General features: G+C 27.7%; 1 protein-coding gene across 3 annotated transcripts; it reads right to left on the reverse strand.

Annotated features, from left to right (window-relative positions):
* Positions 1 to 1,412: 1,412 nt before the first annotated feature.
* Positions 1,413 to 21,988, reverse strand: LOC129605789 (MATH and LRR domain-containing protein PFE0570w). Of its 3 annotated transcripts, none has more exons than XM_055515731.1 (5): positions 12,024 to 12,453; positions 6,843 to 7,066; positions 3,519 to 6,771; positions 3,012 to 3,340; positions 1,413 to 2,175 (listed from the first exon to the last, which is right to left on the reverse strand). In XM_055515731.1, exons 2-5 carry the CDS (start codon positions 7,021 to 7,023, stop codon positions 1,745 to 1,747), a joined length of 4,194 nt encoding a protein of 1,397 aa, XP_055371706.1. In that variant the 5' UTR covers positions 7,024 to 7,066; positions 12,024 to 12,453; the 3' UTR covers positions 1,413 to 1,744. The 3 variants fall into 3 exon arrangements, with proteins under 3 accessions (XP_055371706.1, XP_055371705.1, XP_055371704.1); XM_055515730.1 differs by lacking the exon at positions 12,024 to 12,453 and adding an exon at positions 21,833 to 21,988 and having other exon boundaries at positions 1,414 to 2,175; positions 6,831 to 7,066; XM_055515729.1 differs by having other exon boundaries at positions 1,414 to 2,175; positions 6,831 to 7,066.
* Positions 21,989 to 23,432: the final 1,444 nt, after the last annotated feature.

The raw sequence follows: 23,432 nt of genomic DNA on the forward strand, positions 1-23,432 counted from the left end.
GAAGTAAATCTGTTGAATATATCTGATTTTGGTACGTTTCAAAATTTTAAAATAATTTAACAATTAAAAAAAGAAACTAAAATCTAATTTTGACTAAAATCTTTTTCCAAAGTTTTATTTTTTTTAATTTTTTCGGGATGAATTCTGACTTAAATTGCAGCCTTTTTTGGAACAACATGCTTTCTTTGTTCCATTTTTTATTGATTGTATTATTTATAAAAATATCACGAAAAAATATACATATTATAATAATTTTCATGTTTTTTTTAATCTACTTACCTTTCCATTTTTTTTGAAGCTCCAGCAGCACTTAACCGAAGAATATAAAATAAAAAAATTAATTTGCGCTAGAAGCGTCTGTTTTGTGTTCTCAAAACCTGAAAAATGCAACATGAACCATATACTTGTGACAACATTGTCAACTTTTTAGGTTTGTTACTTGGATCTTGTGTCTTTGCTTATTTTACGCTTTACAAATTGGATGCCATTGTATGTGCTAGTTATGTAATTTTTACAACTATTAATTCGTACGGTTAAACATATATAATACAATCCACAGCCCTACCAACTTAGGCTACGTCACAGACTTTTACACTATCACAAATTCCTTTACGATTATGAATCTGCCATGGTAGCACAATTTTTCGGAGTGCCAAAACCAGTATTTTATTTCAACTGTCAAATATGTATTCATTTATGTTTTTTGTTTTTGGAAATGAATTCATATTTGCTAAAAAAATTTTTAGCAAATATGAATTCACTTCCTTTCATCCCTGCTGTGTTGGAAGAACCGAAATTTAAACAAAAAAATTGAAAACTTGAAAATTTCAAACTTTGCTTCTGCTTTAATTGCTTGTTGCGTGTGATTATTTCTTTCGTAGACTTTTGAGGGTTATTTTTACCACGAACGTAATTTATGATTACTCTATTATGAATATTCGAAGTAGGATTTTAGTAATTCGGAATTGGGAATATGAAATTCGTAACTTTCCAAATTTCGAAGCTGCGAACGAAATTCATGATAGGGCTGCAAATTACAAAAATTTTGAAATTAGAGCAAGAACTGACACATTCTCCATGCTCTTTTTTTATTAATTACATAAAATTTAATCTGGCTCACATTTTGTTTTAAAGCACTTCATAGAACTTTATGAAGTGCTTTAAAACAAAATTTATAAAAATTACCGATTAGTAAACAGAAACATAAAACAATAAAATCAAAATAATGGACTTATTGTCAAACATTAATTAACCAACAAATATATTTTTCAATTTAATTTATATTTAATCCTCTGTTCATAACCTATAATTCTGTTGAAATTCTACTTAACTTTAAATTGAATATTTAAAATAATATTTATCCTAAAATCAACTCATAACTACAAGTAATTCTGAGACTTAAAATTTAAAAGATGGATGCTAAATTATATAATAATTTGTTTTTTTTTTTTTTCAAATATTTGAATAGTACGTATAAATAATTTCATTAAAGATATTGTTAAAATTACAAACTGAAATATTCTTAAATTCTAAAATGACATTTTATTTATTATTTATTAAACCTCAAATAATTTATATGATTATACGACTTTTTAGTATAATAATATTATTTTAATATTTTGATAAACGTGTTCAATATTATTCCCTTAAATTTCATAATTACATTACAATTAAAAATTTTTTGTGATTTTTTATTATAATTATATGTTGAGTTTAATTTTATATATTTATTTTTATCAAATAATTACCATGTTTTAGGTAAACTAAATTGCCCACAACGACTGTGTGCATCCACAGCCCTAACAGCAAAATGATAACGTTGACCTTCCTGGAACTGGGTTAGTGTTACAGCCATGGGTAACAACATTGCTTTCACATCTCCAACATGTCTCCATGATTCAGTATTTGGTGGCGCCAAAGTTTCTTGATAGGCGTAAATTTGATAACTAACAACATCTGCATGACGGCTTTCGTTAAGATCATCCATGGTCCAAGATATAACTATACCCGTCTCTATGTTATTGATTTGAATAGAGGGACGTGGAGGGATCTCTTTCCACGCAGAATTTGTTAGCAAAACTGGTTGTCGCGGTAACGGAGCAGGATGAATAGGACGACTTTGTGGACGTAATTGCGTTTGCGGAAGTCTCGAATTTTGCGGATTTTGTCGAACAGCTAAAATTAAATAAAAACCAATTATGTTTTAATAATTAACATAAATTTCATAAATTGTATAAATATGTATGTATATAAATATAAATTAGAATATGTACTAATTAATTACATTTTGGAAGCCTTAAATACACTTTTCAAATACAGAATCATTTAATATTTTTGGCAACTTTAAAATTAGTATTTAATGTTTCGTTAATGTTAAATTAGAAAAAAAATTTAACTAAATTTTTTGAAATAACATTAAAAGCTTTAAACAAACTTAAATGTAATAATTTACAAGTAAATTAAATATGTATACAACTTGTGGAATACTAAAGTATTTTAATACTTATAATAAACTAAAAAACGCACATTTGGATTATTGTAAGGACAGCTATATTTATTACAAATCCTATTGGCATATGATTTTTCTAAAAAAAGCATATAAACTTTGTTTTTCATGATTTCATGTCTAGCTAAAGTTTAGTGCTCAAACTCTATTTTAAACATGGATAAAATTTCATTTCTGAAATTCAAAGAACGTTAATTAGTCATCGAATCGAGTTAATTTCATGAACATGTAAAACCCGACATAAAAAAGATCAGATGTGATCATAATCGAACACAGAGTTTTGAAAACGTCGTTTAAATTCTTATTTTAAACGCTTGTAAGCTTTTAATTAGCATACTTTAAAAAATGTTAATTTAGGTCTTGGTAGCGATTCACTATATACCACCCGAACTTTCTGAAGAGTTCCTGACTCAGTTCCTATTGCAAACCGTTAAAAAATGGATCCATCAATAGATCAAATAAAAGAGAACGTAAATTTATTTGAAAATATATATTTAAAACTTACCGGATGGAGTTGGTTGGGGCATTGGTCTGTTAGGCCTAGCATATTGCGAAAGCATTCTTTGTTGCATTGCCGCTTGTTGCTGCATTTTCTGCTTATCTAGCACATAAGACAATCGCGCTGGATTTTGTCCAGGCAGTACAACTAGTGCAGGAGGACTACTCTGTGGTTTTGTTGCGTTTGATCTCGACGGCATATCATCTTCATCAGTCAAATCAATAACCGGTTTAGGTTTTATTTGAACGTTTGTATTTAGCGATTTCGTAGCATTCGATTGCATAGTTGGTTGGTTTACTTTTTGAGGTACTTGTGGGGCACCAGTTGATTTTCTCCTGCATAATAAAAATCGTTATTTCATTAAGGCAAACAAGCTTAAAGTTTAATATGATTATTGATTTTAGTAAATTTGGAAACATAACATTTTTTTAAATAATATACTGTCATTTTAAATAAAAATTGTTCGAATTAAAATTGAGAATTCTTTATTCTCCAAATCCTTTTTGTACTTACACAAGAATTTGTTGCATTGGTGTTTGTTGGGATTGCGATGGATATATACTTCCGCTAGGTGTACGATTCCTATTAGGGTTCGGAGCGGTTAATTTTCTAACAACCTGGTTCGGCGACGTCTTTTGCAAAAGTTGTTGGTTTTGGGTTGGTGAGTTTGAACTATTTTGCATTTGCTGTTGCCGAAGAACCGAAATCTTTTTTAATTGTTGTTGCGCCTGCAAATGCTTTTGACTTAAAGCTTGTTTTTGTTGTTGAGCTATCTGTTGTTGTTTTAGTTGGTCTTGTTGTGTTAAGTTTTGTGCATTGATTATCTGAGCGAAATTATTTGTTGCAACTTGTTGCCCAGGAACATTATTTGCTGAATTAGCGGAAGTATTAGGAGAAGTTCTGTTCATTGAGGGGCCTTGTGGTGTATCTGGACGAAGAGGAGTAAATTTTTGATGGGGTCTGTTCCGTTGTAAAGATTGAGGTTGTTGCTGCTGTGGTTGCTGTTGCGGTACAGATCTATTTGAATTGTCATTAGTAGACTGTATTGCATTATTTTGTAAATTATTATTTTTTTGTGGTATAGGCGCATTTCTAGGATCAGACCCCTGTGGGGTATTTGCACGATTGATTTGCTGAGATTTAATTGGCATAACTACTTGCAAACCAACGGCTCGAGTTATTTTTACGGGCATTATGAATTGTTGATTTCTGGTTTCCAAATCTTTTAAAACGCGATCGTGAACCATTTTCAAATCTTTAAATTGCTTTACTAATTCTGCAATTTTTTTTCTGAAGTTTTCAATGAGTTGCTCTTGTTTGTCTATATGATCACGCATCTGCCCGAATTCAGAAGTATATATAATAGACTCAACGACTTTCTGCGAAACAAATACTTCTAAATCGTTTCTCGACATAGAATTAATAGATTTTTTGAAGCGTTTCATAAATTCAAGATTAATATCACCATCTTTTGGCAATTTGGGAGCGGGATATAAAACTGGTTGTTCCGGTATATTTGATATTAATTCTTTAAATTCTAACATTTCAGCATTTTTATCGGCCAAAGTGTCTAGCTTCATTTTTTTGCCATCAAGAAGATTTTCCTGACTGAGACTGCGTTTCAAGGTTTTCTTCGCGGCACTGTCTTTTTCCTCATCAATTAAAACAATATCATCGTCTTCTACTTCGGATTTGTCAATGCCTTTTGTCACTTTTAAATCTACTTTATTTTGATTGGCATTTTCTCCACTACTTTCAATTTCGCCACTAACTGCTGGAGCTTTATCTTTCGAATTCTTATCTCCACTATTTTCATTTTTTTCACTTGTTCCCAGAGACTTCTCTTCTGATGGTTTATCTACAACTTCTTCTTTTTCAACTGTTTGGGCAGTTTTTTTTTTGACGTCATTGTCTTGTGCGCATGCTTCAGTTTCCGTCGCATTCGAATTTTCCTTGTTAATTGAGTCTTTAGAACCAGTAGGATGCTCTTCGAGTCGTTTTTCAGCGTTATCTTCCATCACTGCACTATCCTTAGCACATTGCAAGTTGTCTATTGATTCCTCTATAACTTTGCAGAGTTCACTATCATGATCTGAAGACAGACGAATTTTTTTCACTGGGGGCTGCAAGTCATCATCTTTCTTTTCATTTTTTTCGGCTTTGGATTCTACACTCAATGATTCCTCTTTTTTATTTTCAGCTAGATCATGAAGATTATCAATAATTGGAACTACCCCTTCTGATTTTAAATTGTTCTGATTTTTATTTTCCTCAATTTGGGGGCATAATGATTTTTCTTCCGGCAATTCTTTTTCATTATCTGGATTATCCTCTAGTACAGTTTTAGCAACTTGAATATCATCCATGTTAGACTTTGAATCGTTTGACTCCGTGGGTTCTTCAGCATTTCCGGAGTGAACCATGTTACATTCGGGCTCAATAATTCCCTTTTTGTTACATTCAGTAGAATTATCATTGTCCTCATCTCCTACTTCTACATTTATTTTGTCCTCCAGTGTTACCAAGTCTTGCTCAATTTTTTCTTCATCATTTGGAACACTTTCGTTACTCTTTGGATCATCACAGTCTTTTAATAATCTTCTTTCTTCAAGTGAATTTTTATTATGTTTTTCCACATTTGCCACAAAGTCCCTTTCAATTTCAGAATTTTTTTCATTTTGAACTGTACTATTAAAACTAATATCCAGTTTTTCTAATTCCTCTTCCTCTTTTCTTAATATTTGATTGATTTCTTCATTTCCTTTTTCGGATTCCATTTTTTCTAACTCATCTACTTCCTGAAGCTTTTCACTAAAATTGGAAGTGTCATCTACAATATCTTCTTGGCTATTAAATGCTGATTGCGCATTATTGTCTGTTTCCTCAGTTTCTTCAGATTCCTTAATCAAATTCGATTGACACTCATCTTCAACTGATGGTTTTTGTGACGTTTTCTCCATAGTGGACTCTATTTCTTCTACAGCACCTTTTGTGCAACTACTTTGTTTTTCTTCTTTCTTGTCAGAATTTTTTCTAATTTCATCTTCCTGAATATCTAAAGTTATTTTTGTTGATTCATCATCTTCCTTTACTTTCAAATCTTGATCTTTTACCATGTCAACGTCAGTTTCAATTTCGTCTTCCAATAACTTAATTTCAGTTTTATCAGTTTCTATAGCTTTAACGGATTCCGTCAATACTTCTTCACATGTCTTATTAGAATTTAATTCACTATTTTCGACTTTGTCGCTTTTATTTGATTCCCTATCTGTGTTATCGGATTGTTCAATTTTTTGTGAAATCTCTTCATTTTTCTTTGAACTTCCTTCAACATCGCAAAAAATGATGTCGTCATCTTCATCACTTATTATTCCTTCCTCAGTTGTTTTAACTTTTTCCGTTGTATTGGGTTTAAAACCGCTATCATCTTTTTTAACAGGAAGAAAAACTATTTCCTCATCATCAGAAATATCTTGAATGTCTGGTTCTATACTTTTAGAAGATTCCAATATCTTTTCACTATCTTGATGAACAGGACTTTCCTCTATTAAAATAACATCTTCGGCACCTTTTTCATCTAATTTCTTTGTTGGCGTTGTTGTTAAGTCTTTTTGTGCAGTTTCTTTAATTGGTGAATTCATTATAGCGCTATCAAGTTCCGATAAAAAGTCCTCAATATCATCATCAGAAGGTTTACAAGTTTCATTAATCAGACTTTCATTTTTTTCCAAGGGAATATCACCATTTTGCTTTTCAATGTGATCATCTAAAAGTAAAAAGGTTGCTATAGATAAAGTAAAATAAAATTAAACTTTTACGTTTCACCTTTTAATTTACCATTGTATAAAGCTTCCGTTTCAATTTGCCTTCCAGTGGTATTATCTCTGGACATTTCATCTTCAGATTCTGAAAATTGTAATTTTTCCATATCATCACTTTCAGAAGGGGGTACATCGTGTACTTTAGTTTGTGTTTTAAAATTGTTCAAGTTAGAAGACGGTTGTGTGACTTCCATCATTGTAACTTCAGTATATTTGAAATCCGTTTAAAATATAAAATATCTGAAAATAATGTCTCAATTTTAAAAATGTACGAAATATGATAACAAACATATGTAATTGATTTAAAGCTTTCAAATAATTTAAATGAAATTTAACTAACAACACATTTCAAGAAATTTATTATGCAAAAATTCAAAGGACCTGAATTTTTTTTAATTTTGAATCCGGAAAAAAAGGAATTTTTATAATATACAAAGGTACATAACATACATATATATAAATAAGTATGATAAAAATACATGCATAAATATATGCAAATATTTTTCCGTATCTATTTAATTATTAGTAAAAGTATTTTCGACTCAAAATTACAGAACAACTGAGTTTCCATTTTTAAATTCTCTTAGAGTACTTTACCGCAAAAAAATATTTTCCCTAATAAGTTTAGTATTTTAATTTCTACATTTCTTTCTCACCATTAGTAGTATTTCCATTTTTGTGACAAGAAAAGTATTTCGTAAAAACAAAAATTAAAACATATAAAAAAATATAAACTAAAGTGCTGTGTTATAGTTCATAAAAAAAAATTCTTTACAATTCCTACGTAAATTATTTGCAACTTCTAGAATTATTGGAATTCTTTTATGGAATTTATTCTAGAGATTTCATTCATTCAAAAATATTGACATACTTATTTTATTAAAATAACTGGGATATTTGAATTAAAATAAAAGGATTGTCGAAAACATCTGAGCCTCAAAATTATAAATTTTTTTTACGGAAATTGTTTAGATAGGAAATCCCTTAGAGAAAACGAAGTTTACAGTGCCATTCTATTAATCTAGTAAGTCTATGGTATTTTCTAAATTACATTGCGACATCTATCTTTAAGTAGAAATATAATACATAAAAATAAACTCATTCACAAATTTTTGATTTGCAGAACAATTAAACTGCATACAGTGGAGTTCACATAAATCTACTATCAAAATTTATAATTGACAGCCAAACTAAGTTATTTTTGTTGTTTTTGTTTTCACTATACAAAATTTTGAGAATATGAAATTATGAACTCTTCCTTTGTAGTTCCAACCACAACTGATGGAGCTAACTAGTGGAAAAATTTTTTTTTCAGCCGAAATTTAAAATCAGCTGCGTTCTCCATAAGAAGATTTGTATTTTTATCTTGTATTAATAATTAAATACAAGATAGTTAATTATTTTGTGTAAATAAAATTCTTGGCTTTATTAAAATTTCCTATCTAAAATTTTATAAAAATAAAAAGCAGTAGTTTCCAATTCCGTTCACATTTTATAATATTCTTTAAAGGAATCTATTATAGTAATCCATTTTAAAATTTCACTTATTTTGCTATGATAATGGATTATTAAAGCAATACGAATCTCAACATGACTGACAAAAATTCAAACCTCTTAGAAGTATTCAGCCCTATCATGAATTCCCCTCGCAGAACTCTACGAATTACGAACTTAACTACGTCGTAGAATTTTAAATTATCCCAAATTCCTTTCGTAGAGATTGTGAATCAACAATGGTAACACAATTTTTCGGAGTGTCAAAATCAGTATTTTATATCAACTGTCAAATGTTTGTTTATGTTTTTTGTTGCTATTTAAGTACACAACTTTCATAAAAAAAAGGATATTTTTGAAAAACGGAGTTTTTTCAGTTTTTTTTATATTTTTGAAGTGAAAAAATTTTTTTAACAAATATGAATTAATTTCCTTTCATGCTTAAAAAATTTAAAATTTGAAAATTTAATATTCGTAGTAGAATTTTGGTAATTTGGAATTGAGAATATGATTTTCGTAATTTGCCGAATTGTGAAGATGCGAACGAAATTATTAATAGGGCTGAATATATAATTGTATTAGTGTGTTTAAATCACGAAGCAGATCAAACTGCATCTTCAAAATGAGAAATAAACTCTACAAAATTAATACCAGTATAGTTTTTTCCCTTTCGTATTTTAGTGCTCATCAATAAACAAAAAAAGAAATGTCAAAAAAGATGACATGTATAAGCCACCAATTTTTCAGCTGTTATCAGTGCTTCTAGAAAATTTTAGCAAAACTAAAAACTATATTTAATTGTTATTACAATAAAAATTCGCGTTAATATTAAAATTTTTGGTTTGGTCCCAAAATTCGAAATTTTATTTAAAAAAAATTCAACTTTTTCAATAGGAAAGTCGAAAAAATAGAAAAATTCATGCATTCCATAAAAAGATAAAACAAAAAAAAAGGAAATACTATTTCGGAAGTGTCATTTCTTTAACACTTTATCGACCGGTAGCCTATTTATCGGCTTTTCGATTCCTTACGCTCATCGACCGGTAGCCTATTTATCGGCTTTTCGATTCCTTAAGCTCATCGACTGGTAGCCTATTTATCGGCTTTTCGATTACCAGCGCTTATTGACCGGTAGCCTATTAATCGGCTTTTGGTTATCGACGGTTTTTGTCAGTGGGCTGCTCTTTTTATAACTTCGAAGCGCCAACGTCGTTATATGATTAACATAAAAAATATCTTTTTACACAAAAAGTTCCTCAATAGTCAGAAGCAATATTATGTAAAAAGGTTCCCGAAAACAAGATGTTTGGAAATGTAAGAAAAGAAAATGAGAAACCAAAATAAAAAAGTACACACAAATCAGTTGAAATGTGAAACTTCCTTGATTGGGTGTTAAATCTAAATGGTTCTACGTTTGTGAAATATTTGATTTTACACTACTGACACAGGGAACGATTATATAACCAAAAAGGAAAATATTTGCATTTTCTAAGATGGTGTGAAAATTTATAAATTAATTTAGTTCTTTTTTTTGACATTCACAAATATCAATACTATTTTTATAGAAATTGTGGCAATAGGGTAATTTTGATTACTACATATTACGACAATTTATTTTTAAAATAATTTCGTTCCTAAGTGCTAAACCTAAATTGATGCTGTATCTTGTAATAAAAATAAGCACATTGTCGCTGCGACATACCTACATTGAACGGCAATATACTATTACATATTATTTGCGTTCCATTTACAAACTACTCATGATTATATATGTGCATACATATGACGTATATGCATAGTTTGTAAATAGGACGATTTTTCAGTATACGAGTAAAATATAACCTCAATTTTTGGCTCAACAATTTGTTTCTCCTATAATTTGTTTTAATTGTTTAAATGTCAATTTATTAAAAAAAAATCAAATATTATAATTAAATGCCAAAATAACTCCGAAGACACAAAATCTATCTGATGTACATACATAAAATAATACTTCTATCTACCGAAAAAATAGCATAACTGCACAGATCATCTACGCATTTATTCGGGGTAGTGTAATTATGCTCTGTTTTAGCTGCTCATGAGTAATTTCAACGGGTAAATGGAACGCAAATATTATTTAATAAACATGTACATATACATGTATTATACATTTATTACATATAGGAATTACATTTTTAAAAAACGTCAAAAATAATGAAAATATCCGAATTCATTTAAGGTGGGGTTACAATATAACCAATATAACCATTTAAATACGAGTACAATATAACCAATTTTTTTTTTTGTTTTTTGATAGCCGCATACCACTTTCATTTATGTCAGCCTTAAAAATTTCTTTTATAACTCATAATAGGGGTCTGCCTTGAATAAAACTTGAATAAACTATGTGTGAAAGAGAAAAACTCTCATTTAAAAAAATAAACCAGACGAAAAACTTTTATATGTATGTGATAAACGTCAAACTTAAAAGTATTTATTAAAAATAAACAAATATTTTTTGGTTATACAAAAAACCAAAAATTTTGATTTTGAATTATAAAAGTATTCAACTTAGAAAAACCATTTGTGAACCCATTTTGGTTTTGAATAAAAAATTGTTACTGAAATTTTTTTTTAAAAAAAAAATCGACAGCTGTAAATTTTAGGTTTTTAAAACACTAAATTTTACTTACAAAACTTGAAAAAACTTTTAACATTGAGAAAATGAGAATGTCATCATTTTCTCCTATTTTTGTTCAAAAAGTATTATCCCAGACACTTTGGATGCAAAAACTTTATGAAGTTTTTGAAAGATTTTAAAAACTTATACCAGACAGACCGAATGACTAAAATGAACTTTTATGCGGCGATTTGAAACCAAATGTCAAATATGAACGTTTTTCTATATATTTTTTCTGTCAGGGCACATTTGTCAACTTTGACAGGAAGTCAGAGAAGATTTAAATTAAATATGTATATATGAATGTATGTACGTACAAGTTAATTTGGTCATGTTAGGTCTCACTTTGCCTTTGGTCCTAAGTCTTTGAATATTTTGTTAGTATTCTTTTAATTTTATAAATATCATAAAAAAATGTTTTATATTCGGCTAAAAAAATTAATATCACTAGATAGTTCAATTTTAGTAGAATCTAAACTAAATACATTAAAATATAATATAATAGGTTATATTATAACCAATAAAAATATTCGTACAAAAATTTATTATTATACATAATATTCGTATTATATTATACATAATATTATATTAAATTATATACTTATGTACATATTTACAACACAATTCAGTTCATACTTTTGTATATACATACGTGTATACAGCCTCTAAAATAAAAGATGTGCGTGCAAGGCAACTTCTAAGTAAGTTGTAAGAATCATTAAACAATTTGGCGGGAAAAGTTGCAAGAAAAGTAATAGGATACTGTGAAACTTTGTAAAATTTATACAAATAAAAAAATAAGTTACTAACATTTAATTTGTTTCATAAGATATTTATTCTTATTTAATAGTAACTTTTGCTTATGAGTTTATAAACGACCTCCCCAATATCAAAAATTTTTTGTATGGTCATGTTACGTTAAAAATGTACTTTTTCAGTAAATTATTATATGAAATTTAGTTTATTGCAAAATGCTACCAAATATTTAGATCTAACCATTCTTAATAAAAAAAATAAAAAAAAAACACAATTTTCTCTCACCTTTCAAAATCCAATGAAAACACTTTTGTCCAATTTTTTTATTTTCCACAATTCAAATTGTCAAAACAAACGTCAATTTTGACAGCCGCTTTATTTTTCTTTCATATGTAACAAAACTCAAACGTCAAAAAATTTATGAATGCTTTTTCTTTTTATAATACAAGATTTATATTTTTATTTAAACATTTTAAAAGTTAACACATATTTCAAAAAAAGTTAACTTTCAATAAAAGTCTTTAATATCTCAATGAAAATTACTTGAAAATACTAAAACAAATAATTTATAATTTTTACTGTCTTTCATTATACTAAAGCATTGGTTTAACTTAGTTTTTTAAATAATCAAAACAAAATAATTCTACTCCCAAAAAAAATAAATATATACGAATTCTAAAATAATCAACTATCCTCAAACACAGCAGCCAAACAACTGAAAGAGAGAATATAATATTTTTCAAAACGAGCAATGAGAAAAAAGAAACAAAAAAAAATACGGAATGTGAATATACGAGTACGAGTACGAGTACGCGGGCACAGTACAATGTGACCGCAGTTGTTAAGCAATTGATAAAACATAAATGCTTCAACCTAAGGAAAGTTTCATTAATTTTCTATACTTAAGAAGGCCCCGATTATTTAATATTACAATTTTCAAAATTTTGACAAAATATTTTTGATATTTTGCATTATTTCCTTCTATCCATAAAACTTACTTTATACATTTAGATTTCTAATAATTTATTCACATACACATAATGTAAATGTGTGCATGGTTTTCATATTTATACACATATGTATGTACATACACGTATATACATACATATGTATATAAATATAGAATCAAATTAATTCTCTTTTATGTAATTTTTCTACTAATGTTTTGCGAAGAACAATTTGTTAATAATTATTGTGTAGCTTTTGGCTAAAATTTAGATATTTTTTAGTAATTACTTATTTAGATTATAAAATCAACTTATGCTACTTGAAAGTTCACTCTTTTTCTCTAATCAATTTTGAAAGAGAAACTCTCCTTTTGAGCATTTGGGATAGGCCTTTTCCAATTTGGGACGTTTTCTTACTATAATCTTTGATTAGTTAGAAATAGTAAGTTTTCAAAAATACATGCAACTATATATACTTATGTATATTCTTGTATGCATAGTAATTTTTTTATTTTATTATCAAAATTAGAAATGTAAAAAACCATTTTTCGAAAACGTGTATAAATTAAAATTCACAAGCTTGCTGCATGAGTACATATAAAATATTTTTCGTTCATATACAAAAATTTAGAGAGTGTGAAAGAGAGCGTAATTTAAAAAGAAAGAGAAACAATGAATATTGTTAGAAAGAGAAAAAATTACTTCGAAATGTTATAAAATTCCAACAAACGAATAAAAAAAAACTTCAAGTTTCCCTAAATTTTTATTTCTATTTCCTAGCCCTTTCGCATTTCCTTAATTTTTAACATATGCGTATAATTTGCATATGTACGTGTAATTAAAATTATAAATCTCCGTTTACTCTCTTCTCAGTTCAAATTACATATTATATACTACGTACATACAAAAGTATATTAATATATACATACATATATGTGTATATACATACATATATATATGCATACATATGTATATTTATTTATGAAGGCAAAATCCATATATATGTATGTATCTATATGTACATATATGTATATACATATATGTATGTACATGTGTACAGACGCGTTTTCGGATACGGCCCCGTTCTCGAATTAATAACTTTTTAAGTTCTACAAACAATATTTAAATCCTTAAAGCTTCTTTAAAGAGGTTTGACAGAAAATAATCAAATGTCGTAATAAAATGCGTAATTTAAGCGACTGCTTATTTAAGTTTTTCATATCTTATGATTAGACTGGAATATACAGTACAGTAACTATATGATGAACATGCATGAAAATAAGATTTTTTAATATGGTTTATTATAAAATATGAAGCCAAAAAAACCAAATATCGAAACTAATCAAACATTTATCTAAATTTCATTTTTAATTAGAAAACAGAAATTATCAATTTTCGGTAACATTATTTCCGTTCTCAAAAATAATCATTGTGCAGGAATAATTATCGCTTTCTGAGAACGAAAATATTACATAGCATTGACGTGATTTTAATTAAGAAAATCGTTAACATTTTTTTTTCTTTTAAAAAAATGTGAAGCGAACTCATAAACATAATTATGATTTTAAATAATTCTGATTTTTTATTCTAATTCGCAAAAAATATATTAGTTAACATAAGAAGCACATGAGGACTCCAAAATGCTAAAAAATACAATAAAATGATTTTGAATTATTATAACAATAAGAGTTATTATAAGGCAATAATATTTTAAAATGAACTATGCATTACTTTCTATAATATAAGTAGTTCGATTGAAGTTTAATTTTCTATTGCTTTACTGTATAAAAGTAAAATATTATAAAAATGCTAAAACAAAATGTCGGACTGACGTGAATCGCTGCCGTTGTTCTCTAAAAAAAGTAATGGAAAAATGTATATGTATGTATGTATATGTACATATGCATGTATGTAAACTTGGAAGAGTTCGGGGTTAAAAATAATATTGGTTCGAAATGGGGAGAGCGCTACGCTGACTTGAAATACTACGCTGTCTGTTTGTGTACTAAAATATATGTACATACATATGTACATAAATGTATATATGTATGTATGCAAATGTATATGTATATGTATATGTATGTAAGAATAGTAAATATGATAAAGTTATGTAAAAAGAATTTGTAGCCCAATTCTATAATAACCCTACCATATAAAAAGATATATAATGTATGTATGTGTATGTACATATGTATATATGTAAAGATTTGTACATGGACATACACGTTCTACTGCATGTAAAAATAAATATACATATGTATCTACATATATATTGACAAACATATGTATATAAATTGCGTTATAGTACATAAATTCTACATACTTTGCGTATGTTTACAAAATTATATACATATGTATGTATGTACATATGTCCATATTTAAATATGTATGTCACACAAAACATCATAGATATTAAAACTCCATATTTACATGCATACGTACATACATACATATGTACCTATATGAGCTGAAAACAAATGAAAACGTATACATATGTTACTACACACATATAAACATAAATACATACATATTTGATATGTAAATTATTACATAATATGCATATACTTTTTGTTCAAGTTATGTATGTACATATGTATGTATGTACAAAAACCTACATTCATAGTAAGTATATTAATATTTTAATATATATATACATAAGTATGTACATATGTACAAAAACATATTTATGTATGCCTGTATGTATTTACCTATGTACATATATGCACACATATGTATATTATGTAGGTTTGTTTATGCTTAGCGCTAAGAGCTGTCCATACAACATTCATACATTAATATACACTTACATACATATACATATATATCTATACTTAAATATACATATATTAATTCATACATACAATGCAATAAGAATTGTCATTTTTATTATACATATGTATATATGTATTTTATGCAATACGAAATACAACATATGTATATATGTTTCTATGTATATATTTATGCATGGATGTATATATTAGTATATATGTACTTACAAATTGCACTAGTTATATGGAAAGGTGTTCACCAAAGGCCCTCTAAAATGTAGTCCGAAACTATGGATAATATTTTTCAAATTTGCTAATTGAAAATTTCTTATTGAAAAAAAATCTCGTTTATTTTTAGATGAATAGCTAAACATCAACATACATAACGTTATGACGACATTGATGTTATACTCTCATTTTCTAGCCAACTCATTTAATATTTTCTTTGTAATATCTGTTATACATAATTAGAAGGGCGATATCATATTTAAAGCAAATTGGGGACGAGTATATGTACATATGTATGTATATACATATGTATAAATATTATATGTATAGATGTATGTTCATGGTCAGATGTGCATAAATTAGATTCGTTTTATAATCTTAACATTATTCCAGTCTTTAAAAATATTGTAAGACCATTCATACTTTGACTTTTTGTTTTAAAATAACTTTTTTTTGTTTCCGAATTAGCAATCCAGACATTTTGTTATATCATGACTCGTGGCATTTACTAACATTTGTATACAATACACACACACCTGCAAATTTAGGCATACATATATATATGTGCATATATATATATATATTTATTCATATACATAAGCACATATCTTTTATACTAGATATGTAAGTACATTTAATGTGAGTATGTTAGGCATATTCACGTTTGTTTAAATTTTGTGATATATTGTCACAAAGATAGGAAAAACTAATTTATTTAGACCAAAATAAAGGAAATTATGTATTAAGAAATGTCAAAATTTTATTTTTAATTGATTTGGATGTCACTAAAAAAAGTATAAATTATTCACATAATACTAAATATGTAGGTCTCTTTTACTCTTACTTTTATACGCTTTTTTTTTTAAAATTGCTGTTGCTACGAGCATTTGAATATAACTCTATCTTTCTTTTGCACATTATAATGCTAGATTTGCTTTAATTTTTTTCTTTGTATATACTTATTTTTATTTAACTTGCTGTCGTTCTTTTCGCTTTTTCTCTCGGCATACTGAAAAGCATAATGTTATAAAAAATATACGAGTATGTATGTAGTATTTTTTCGTATGAATATGAACTCAATATTGAATTGACCTCGAAACGAATCTTTTTAGAGATATTTTTTGTTTATTCCAACATAATTCGAATTCTAGTGTTTTATGGCATAGCTCTTAAGTTTTAAAGAAATATAATATTTTACAATTATTTTACCTTATTATTAAAATTCGCTTTTAAATAAAAATTTATTTTTAAACATCATTAGATGGTACTTTCGAATTTGCCCTTTAATTTTCCTTATTCTCACGTCTCTTTAGCATTATCAATAAGTACCGAAGAAATAAATATTTTTCATTTTGCTATAGACTTAGATACATACATCCATATGGAAATACAATGTTGTTTGTACACAGAATTTGGTTATTAGGAAAACTACTTTTCACTCGTAAATTTCATGTTTTTCGTTTTCTAGCTGTGACAACATTACAAGAGTTTGTATAAAAGTAGTTCTCTTTGTTTTTCTAACTGCTTTCATAGATACATACATACATGTGTACATATATATACATACACATATTTTTACATTTCCTGTACCTTGCCGCGAACGTACTGATTGAGGTACATACCGTATGGGCGTAAGTACATCGGTGATTTTTTCTTTACATTGAAAACTAATAATTGATCGAAATCAAAGAAAAGTAGCATAATATTTATACTTACAGACCGAAATAAATTGAAAATATATCCGAAAATGAATTGAAATTTGGAAAAGTACATAAATAAAGAGATAACATTATGTATATGTGTACATCTGTATGAATGTATGTATATTGCATATGGAAACAAACTAATAATGCAACAAAATTAAATTTTAATGTGCTGTTATTAAGTGTCACATAAAAATAGCGCTGTGGTTTCTACCTGAAATTGCGATCACATAAAAATAGTTTTGCGGTTTCTGCTAAAATTTTAGCAAATAAAAACTTATTTAACACTAATATCGAAAGTATTGTTGTGTTTCTTTCAAGTCAACGCTCTGTTTCGAGTACGGTATTTTGGGACACGTCACGAAATTTACACCATTTGTGCTAAAGTACTTTTATTTCCTCCAACATTATTCTTGATTTAACATGCGAACACATTACACGATTCAAAATGTACATACATCCATGTATGTATATATAGATACATAATATGTAAGTATGTTTTCAGGGTCGACACTGGTTTCAAAGCTTTCATTGATTGATTCTGTTTTAGGAAAAATTTTTCGGATAAGAAGAGGAGGTTACGGTATTAATTTGGACTACTAGTGTAAGTTTGGCGAGTAAAAGAAAATCAGATAGAAAAAATTCTATCTAGCAAATATACATAAAAACTTCGAAGTTGTTTAAAATAGAGTCAAAGTTTGTAACGTTCTTTCTCAATTAACAATTGTGTAGGTAAAACATTTAACCGTTGTGTAGGTAATGTACATTTATGGTTGATTTTAGATTTTAAATTGTACTGTTTTTGAGCTTGATACGATACGACATCTTACAGCTCTTGAAAATAGAGGCTAAAAACTTTGTAAAAGTGCTGAAAATGTTCCAATTTAAAAAAGGGCTAAAAATTCCAACTATGATTCTTATACACATGCAAACCTACGTATGCAGTTCGTTCGTCCAATATACTTGAGTTGAACAAAATTATTTTTGTTAATTAATTTTTGACTGAATTATAAACGAAACCACGCTCATATGTATGTACATATGTAACGTACGAGTACATATGTATATGAGAAATTCGGAAAACATTTTGTTTTATTGCCTACATACATATATGAAAATATTCAAACAAACATTTTTTTTCACTTTATATTTTTGATTTTATATATTATACCACAACTGACTATGGGGCAGACTATGACTTTAAGTTGCTGTTTTATGCAATATTTCAGTGCTGTGTTTTTCAAAATACTGTGTGTGCCAAACTACTATTGAAGTTGTACGGCAACTACCAGAAAGAGCCAAGAAATTTCAACGACTTTTATCAAACACATTGGCCCTACTATTATATTCGCTTGTGTGAAATTTCAATACCACATCTTTTATAGTTTCTGAGACATAGCCAAATTTACCTTATACCAAATTTACCTTAAGTAATTTCAACGACTTTTATCAGACACATTGACCCTACTAATATATTCGTTTTTGTGAAATTTCAATACCATAGCTTTTCTAGTTTCTGAGATATTTTCTTAGCGTTACAAACGGTAAGGCAAATTTAGTAAACCCTTCGAACATACGTTCGTACGGGTATAAAAACTTCTAATTCTTTATATCAAATTACTCGAAATATGGTTTTTGAAAGAACCTGTTTTAATTATCTCATTAAAACTGTAAAATAATCAAGTAAAAATTAGTATATCATAAACAGTATCACGATACTCAAATAAATAGATATTAGCTCATTAAACTTCTATTAACTATATAAATAGAGGTTAGAAGGCTTTCCCCTTTCCCTTTTTTTAAACTTAATAATATAATAAAAGAAAATATGCGAAATGTTAACTTTTTCATATAACTTTTTATTCACTTTTAAATCAGAATTCTCAGTTTTTCTAATGGATATTTCATTTTTCCAAAGGGTTATTAATTTTTTTAATTGAATTTTTGCATTTTTTCTCAAATTATTGACTGAATGTCTAACCTTCAAAAACAAAGTGGATGAATTTTGTATACATTTGAAAAATACGAAATAATTCTCCTGAAAATTGCATAATACAAAAATGTATATAATAGTTGCTCACTTTTTTTGGATCAGGCTCCAAATATTTAAAGAATTGACAAGCAAATATTGTTTTTATTATAGAACACTAAAACAGAAACTTGAGTTGCGTTTGGAGTTTAAAAATTTTTTTTGCTTTTTGCAAAGCTGTTTTTTATAAAGTAAAAGATTTCAGATACAATTTGAAGGGGGTATCAAAATTATTTTACATGTGCTTATGTACATACATACACATAGTTTGCATGTGTATGTAATAAGACACCATTTTAAGCTGGGGCTCAAAAGGATGCTCCTAACCAGTGGTGTCCGACTATCAGACAACAACGGGTATAGCACGTTTTAAAATTTTTGTGGTTTTGTGGTCTAATACGACCTGGGACACTCGCTTAGAATACAAATCTCTTTATCTATTTAAACATATAAAATGGCCCGTAGGTACTTTAATAACACATTTCCATGCTGACCAAAATAGCTCGAGAAGTGCTAAAATCATGTTCAAATTAAAAACGGTAGAAAATCTAAGAAATTTGTAAAAAGTTGGTTAGATTAATTCAATTTCAATGCGTTTTTGATGTTTTCGGGTCATCTCTGCAACAGACGAACACGCAAACGAACATATGTTCTCGAGTCAAAACTCGATACTGTGTATCAAGAATGATCATTTCAAATGAGCCAAATTTTTGTGCGTACAATAATTCAATTGTTATTACTTTAATAGAAATCAAGGATCAATAGATCCTTTTTATCTTTTCTATTTAAAGTTATATAAAAACAATTTTAGGCTTACATTATTAAATAGATGCTTATTGTTTTGCAAACCATCCTTTTGATTAAAGACATTCTATTTTTACCGATTTGTCAAATTAATTTAATGCAGAAATAGGGACATTTGTGAAAAATAAACAGCACTTTTCCCTTCAATAGTTAAATAGTGCTTTTAAAACGACCTACACGGTATGCCTACTACACTATTAAAATTACTTTCATTCATATACGAAACTATTTCAAGGATTGCATACATTTATGATGAACGATTTATGCAGTCTTTGGAACAAAGCCAAAAAAAAACATTTAAAAAGGTGTTAACATAATACAAATCACTTTTTTTGCTTGATTTTAAGGGGTAGTTGCGTGAGTTAGGAAAAATAATTATATTTTTTAATGCCATGGAATTTACCGCTAACTTTCTGCGTTTATAGAAAATTGAAAAAGCTTGTTTCAGAAAACGATTTCGGAAATGTAATGTGCCAAAAATTAAAATCTATATATTAGTTTCAAAAGCTGTCAAAATTTCAGGTTTTTACAACCTGGGGTCTAGAAGAAAAACAATATCAAAAATTTGGAAAAAACGGATTTTAGATAACGGTCAATTTTAACAACCACTTTATTTTTTTTAAAGTTCAAATATGGCATGGCGCAATAGAAAAAAGAAGCCACTATTTTTTTGCGTTTGCAAAATTTGGTTTATGGTTTCACTGCAACAAATAGTTAAAAAATGGCCTTTTTATGATTTTGGGCGGCTATAACTTTTTAGTAAAGTTCTATATACGTATAGATTTTCAGCTTTTTATCTTCAAGTGTGTCAACTCAAGGACAGACGGACGGACGGATATAGTGAAACTAATAAGCACTTTTTGCAAAAGTTTTTTGGAAAAGTTCTAAAAATCTGTAACATTGTAATGAGTGGAATTTCGTCAGGCTTTGCTTCGTTAAGATATATAAAAGATTGATATAATAGTCTTGATATAAAAGCCTCGAAACCACCAATTTTAAAATGCCTGAGAATCACTTGGACCTTAACCTGGTCCAAAATTTATTTAATTGAATATATGAATGATTTCAATAAAATCGAAGCTACGGACCGGCTATTCTATTGTCTATTGAGAATATTATAGTAACAAAACGTAAAATTAAGAATTTTTAACTTAAGCGGAAAGATTTGTGCAAATTGTAAATTATGTCATATAATCTGCAGAAGCGGTGCAACAAGTAAATAATAAACTGAAATTGGTTTATTAATTAGCGCTCCATCTCTCTTCTTTATCTATTTATTAATCTTTATATCAAAGATTTTTTGAAATTTTTATATCAATGATTTTTTGAACATCAAATGAGAATTTTTAAAACATTTACTTGGCAAGAAAACCAAATAAAGATATAAGCTTCTAAGGTACGAAAAAACATGACAAAAATCGAATGATAGAAAACGCTTTCTTTCTTTCAACTATTCGCGAAAGTTAGCGTATGTGTTGATTAATTTTGTTATGTAATATGTACGTATGAATGTACACAATGTAATAGTATGTTTAATAATGCATACGAATATAAGTACAAATATGTATGTATGTATATAAAATTTAGGAATTATTTATAAACAATATTCACTTACATGTTTGATCGCAACTTGTCACTTTGAAACAAGCACATACATATGTATGTATGAATGAATATATATGTAAGTAGCCAGCTAGGTACAATATGTTGAAAAATATATTTGACGTTGCAGAAAAATCTTCCACATTAAACCCAATTCACCAACGTACTAAAATAAACTACAATTTTATTTCATACCAAGCATAATTAAAAAATACTATAAGTGGTATACTAAAGCACAAAAAAAAACAAAAAAAACACGAGCGAAATTAGACGACTTCGTTTGTTCAAAGTACAGTTTCATCATTTTCTAAATACGATGAACGAACGAACTCGTCATTTTTTTGTATGTACATACAAACAAACACCAGAAGAAACAACAACTCTTTTCTGTAAATGTGTTGGTATGAAGATAGAAAGAGAAAAATAGCATTCATCTCGGGTTTCTTGCCCTATTTTAAAATCTAATTTGAAAAATCGATTTTCATTATATTTTGTTTCTAAATGATTTAAATTTTGTGCATGGTTCTACGTACGTACATATTACGTAAGTAACATTTTAAAAATACTACACCTTAAGTTTTTGAAATATGATTTAAAGTCTTTCTTGTTAATCTATGACTATACATACTCCGTATAAATGGTTATGTTTGAAAATAAAATGTATAATAATATCGAGAGGCGAAATTAATGCGTGGATATACAGACATATATGCATATGTATATACTATGAACCCATATATAATACACAAATAAAAAAATGCGCATAATGCACTAACAAAACGTCCAATTAAAGCTAAAAGCCATAATTGGTCTTACAAAAGACCGAAAAATGAGGATATAAAAGTGAAAATATGTATATAGTGTATGCTAAAAACTTTTTAGCTACGTATGTACGTATGCATGTATAATTATATCTATAGCTAATATCTTTCTTAATTATTACACATGTAAATTGTAAGTACATATGATATGTACTTACACACATACATACATAATATGTACACCTTACTTAAGCAAATATAAATTCTATGTACATAATATGTACATACATATGTATATATTTTTGTTTATAATACCAATTTGCATTTAGACCTACTTAGGAATAAGTCGTACAAATGCTTTCATACAAAAATATTTCATCGAAACACTGCTGCAAATTCTTTATTAATTTCTGCAACGAATATGAGTGAATTCTATACTAAATACATACATATATGTGTGTGCACACTATTTATACAGTTCCAAGGCTTCAGATCAGCATTTCTTAAATAACATTAATGTCAGCCAGTTTAACATGTCGTTTAAAGTGCTATATTATCCTACGTCTCTTCCGATAAAAAAGTCTACTGAAACAGCATCATATACATATGTACATATATACATGCATACAAAAATATATACATACATACATACATACATATATTTATACAAAACCTATGCACAAAAATATACACACATATGCACAAACATATATGACTAAAATTTGTATAGCCTTAATTAAATATTTTATATTTATGTAATCTTAAATAAAAATTTTTAAAAGAGAAGTCGAACAGTAAGAGATTCTAACTGTTAAGAAAAGGAAAATGTGCATATGTACATACATACATACA

Source organism: Condylostylus longicornis, unplaced genomic scaffold (genome assembly GCF_029603195.1).
Source record: "Condylostylus longicornis isolate FDR11 unplaced genomic scaffold, ASM2960319v2 ptg000014l, whole genome shotgun sequence".
Classification (NCBI taxonomy): Eukaryota; Metazoa; Arthropoda; class Insecta; order Diptera; family Dolichopodidae; genus Condylostylus; species Condylostylus longicornis.

Coding starts and splice junctions, on each gene's coding strand:
- LOC129605789 (XM_055515730.1), bottom strand. CDS start 7,023: ATGATGGAAGTCACACAACCGTCTTCTAACTTGAACAATTTTAAAACA. Junction 6,772..6,830: donor ATACAATGGTAAATTAAAAG/GTGAAACGTAAA, acceptor TTTTACTTTTAG/ATGATCACATTGAAAAGCAA. Junction 3,341..3,518: donor CCAATGCAACAAATTCTTGT/GTAAGTACAAAA, acceptor TTTATTATGCAG/GAGAAAATCAACTGGTGCCC.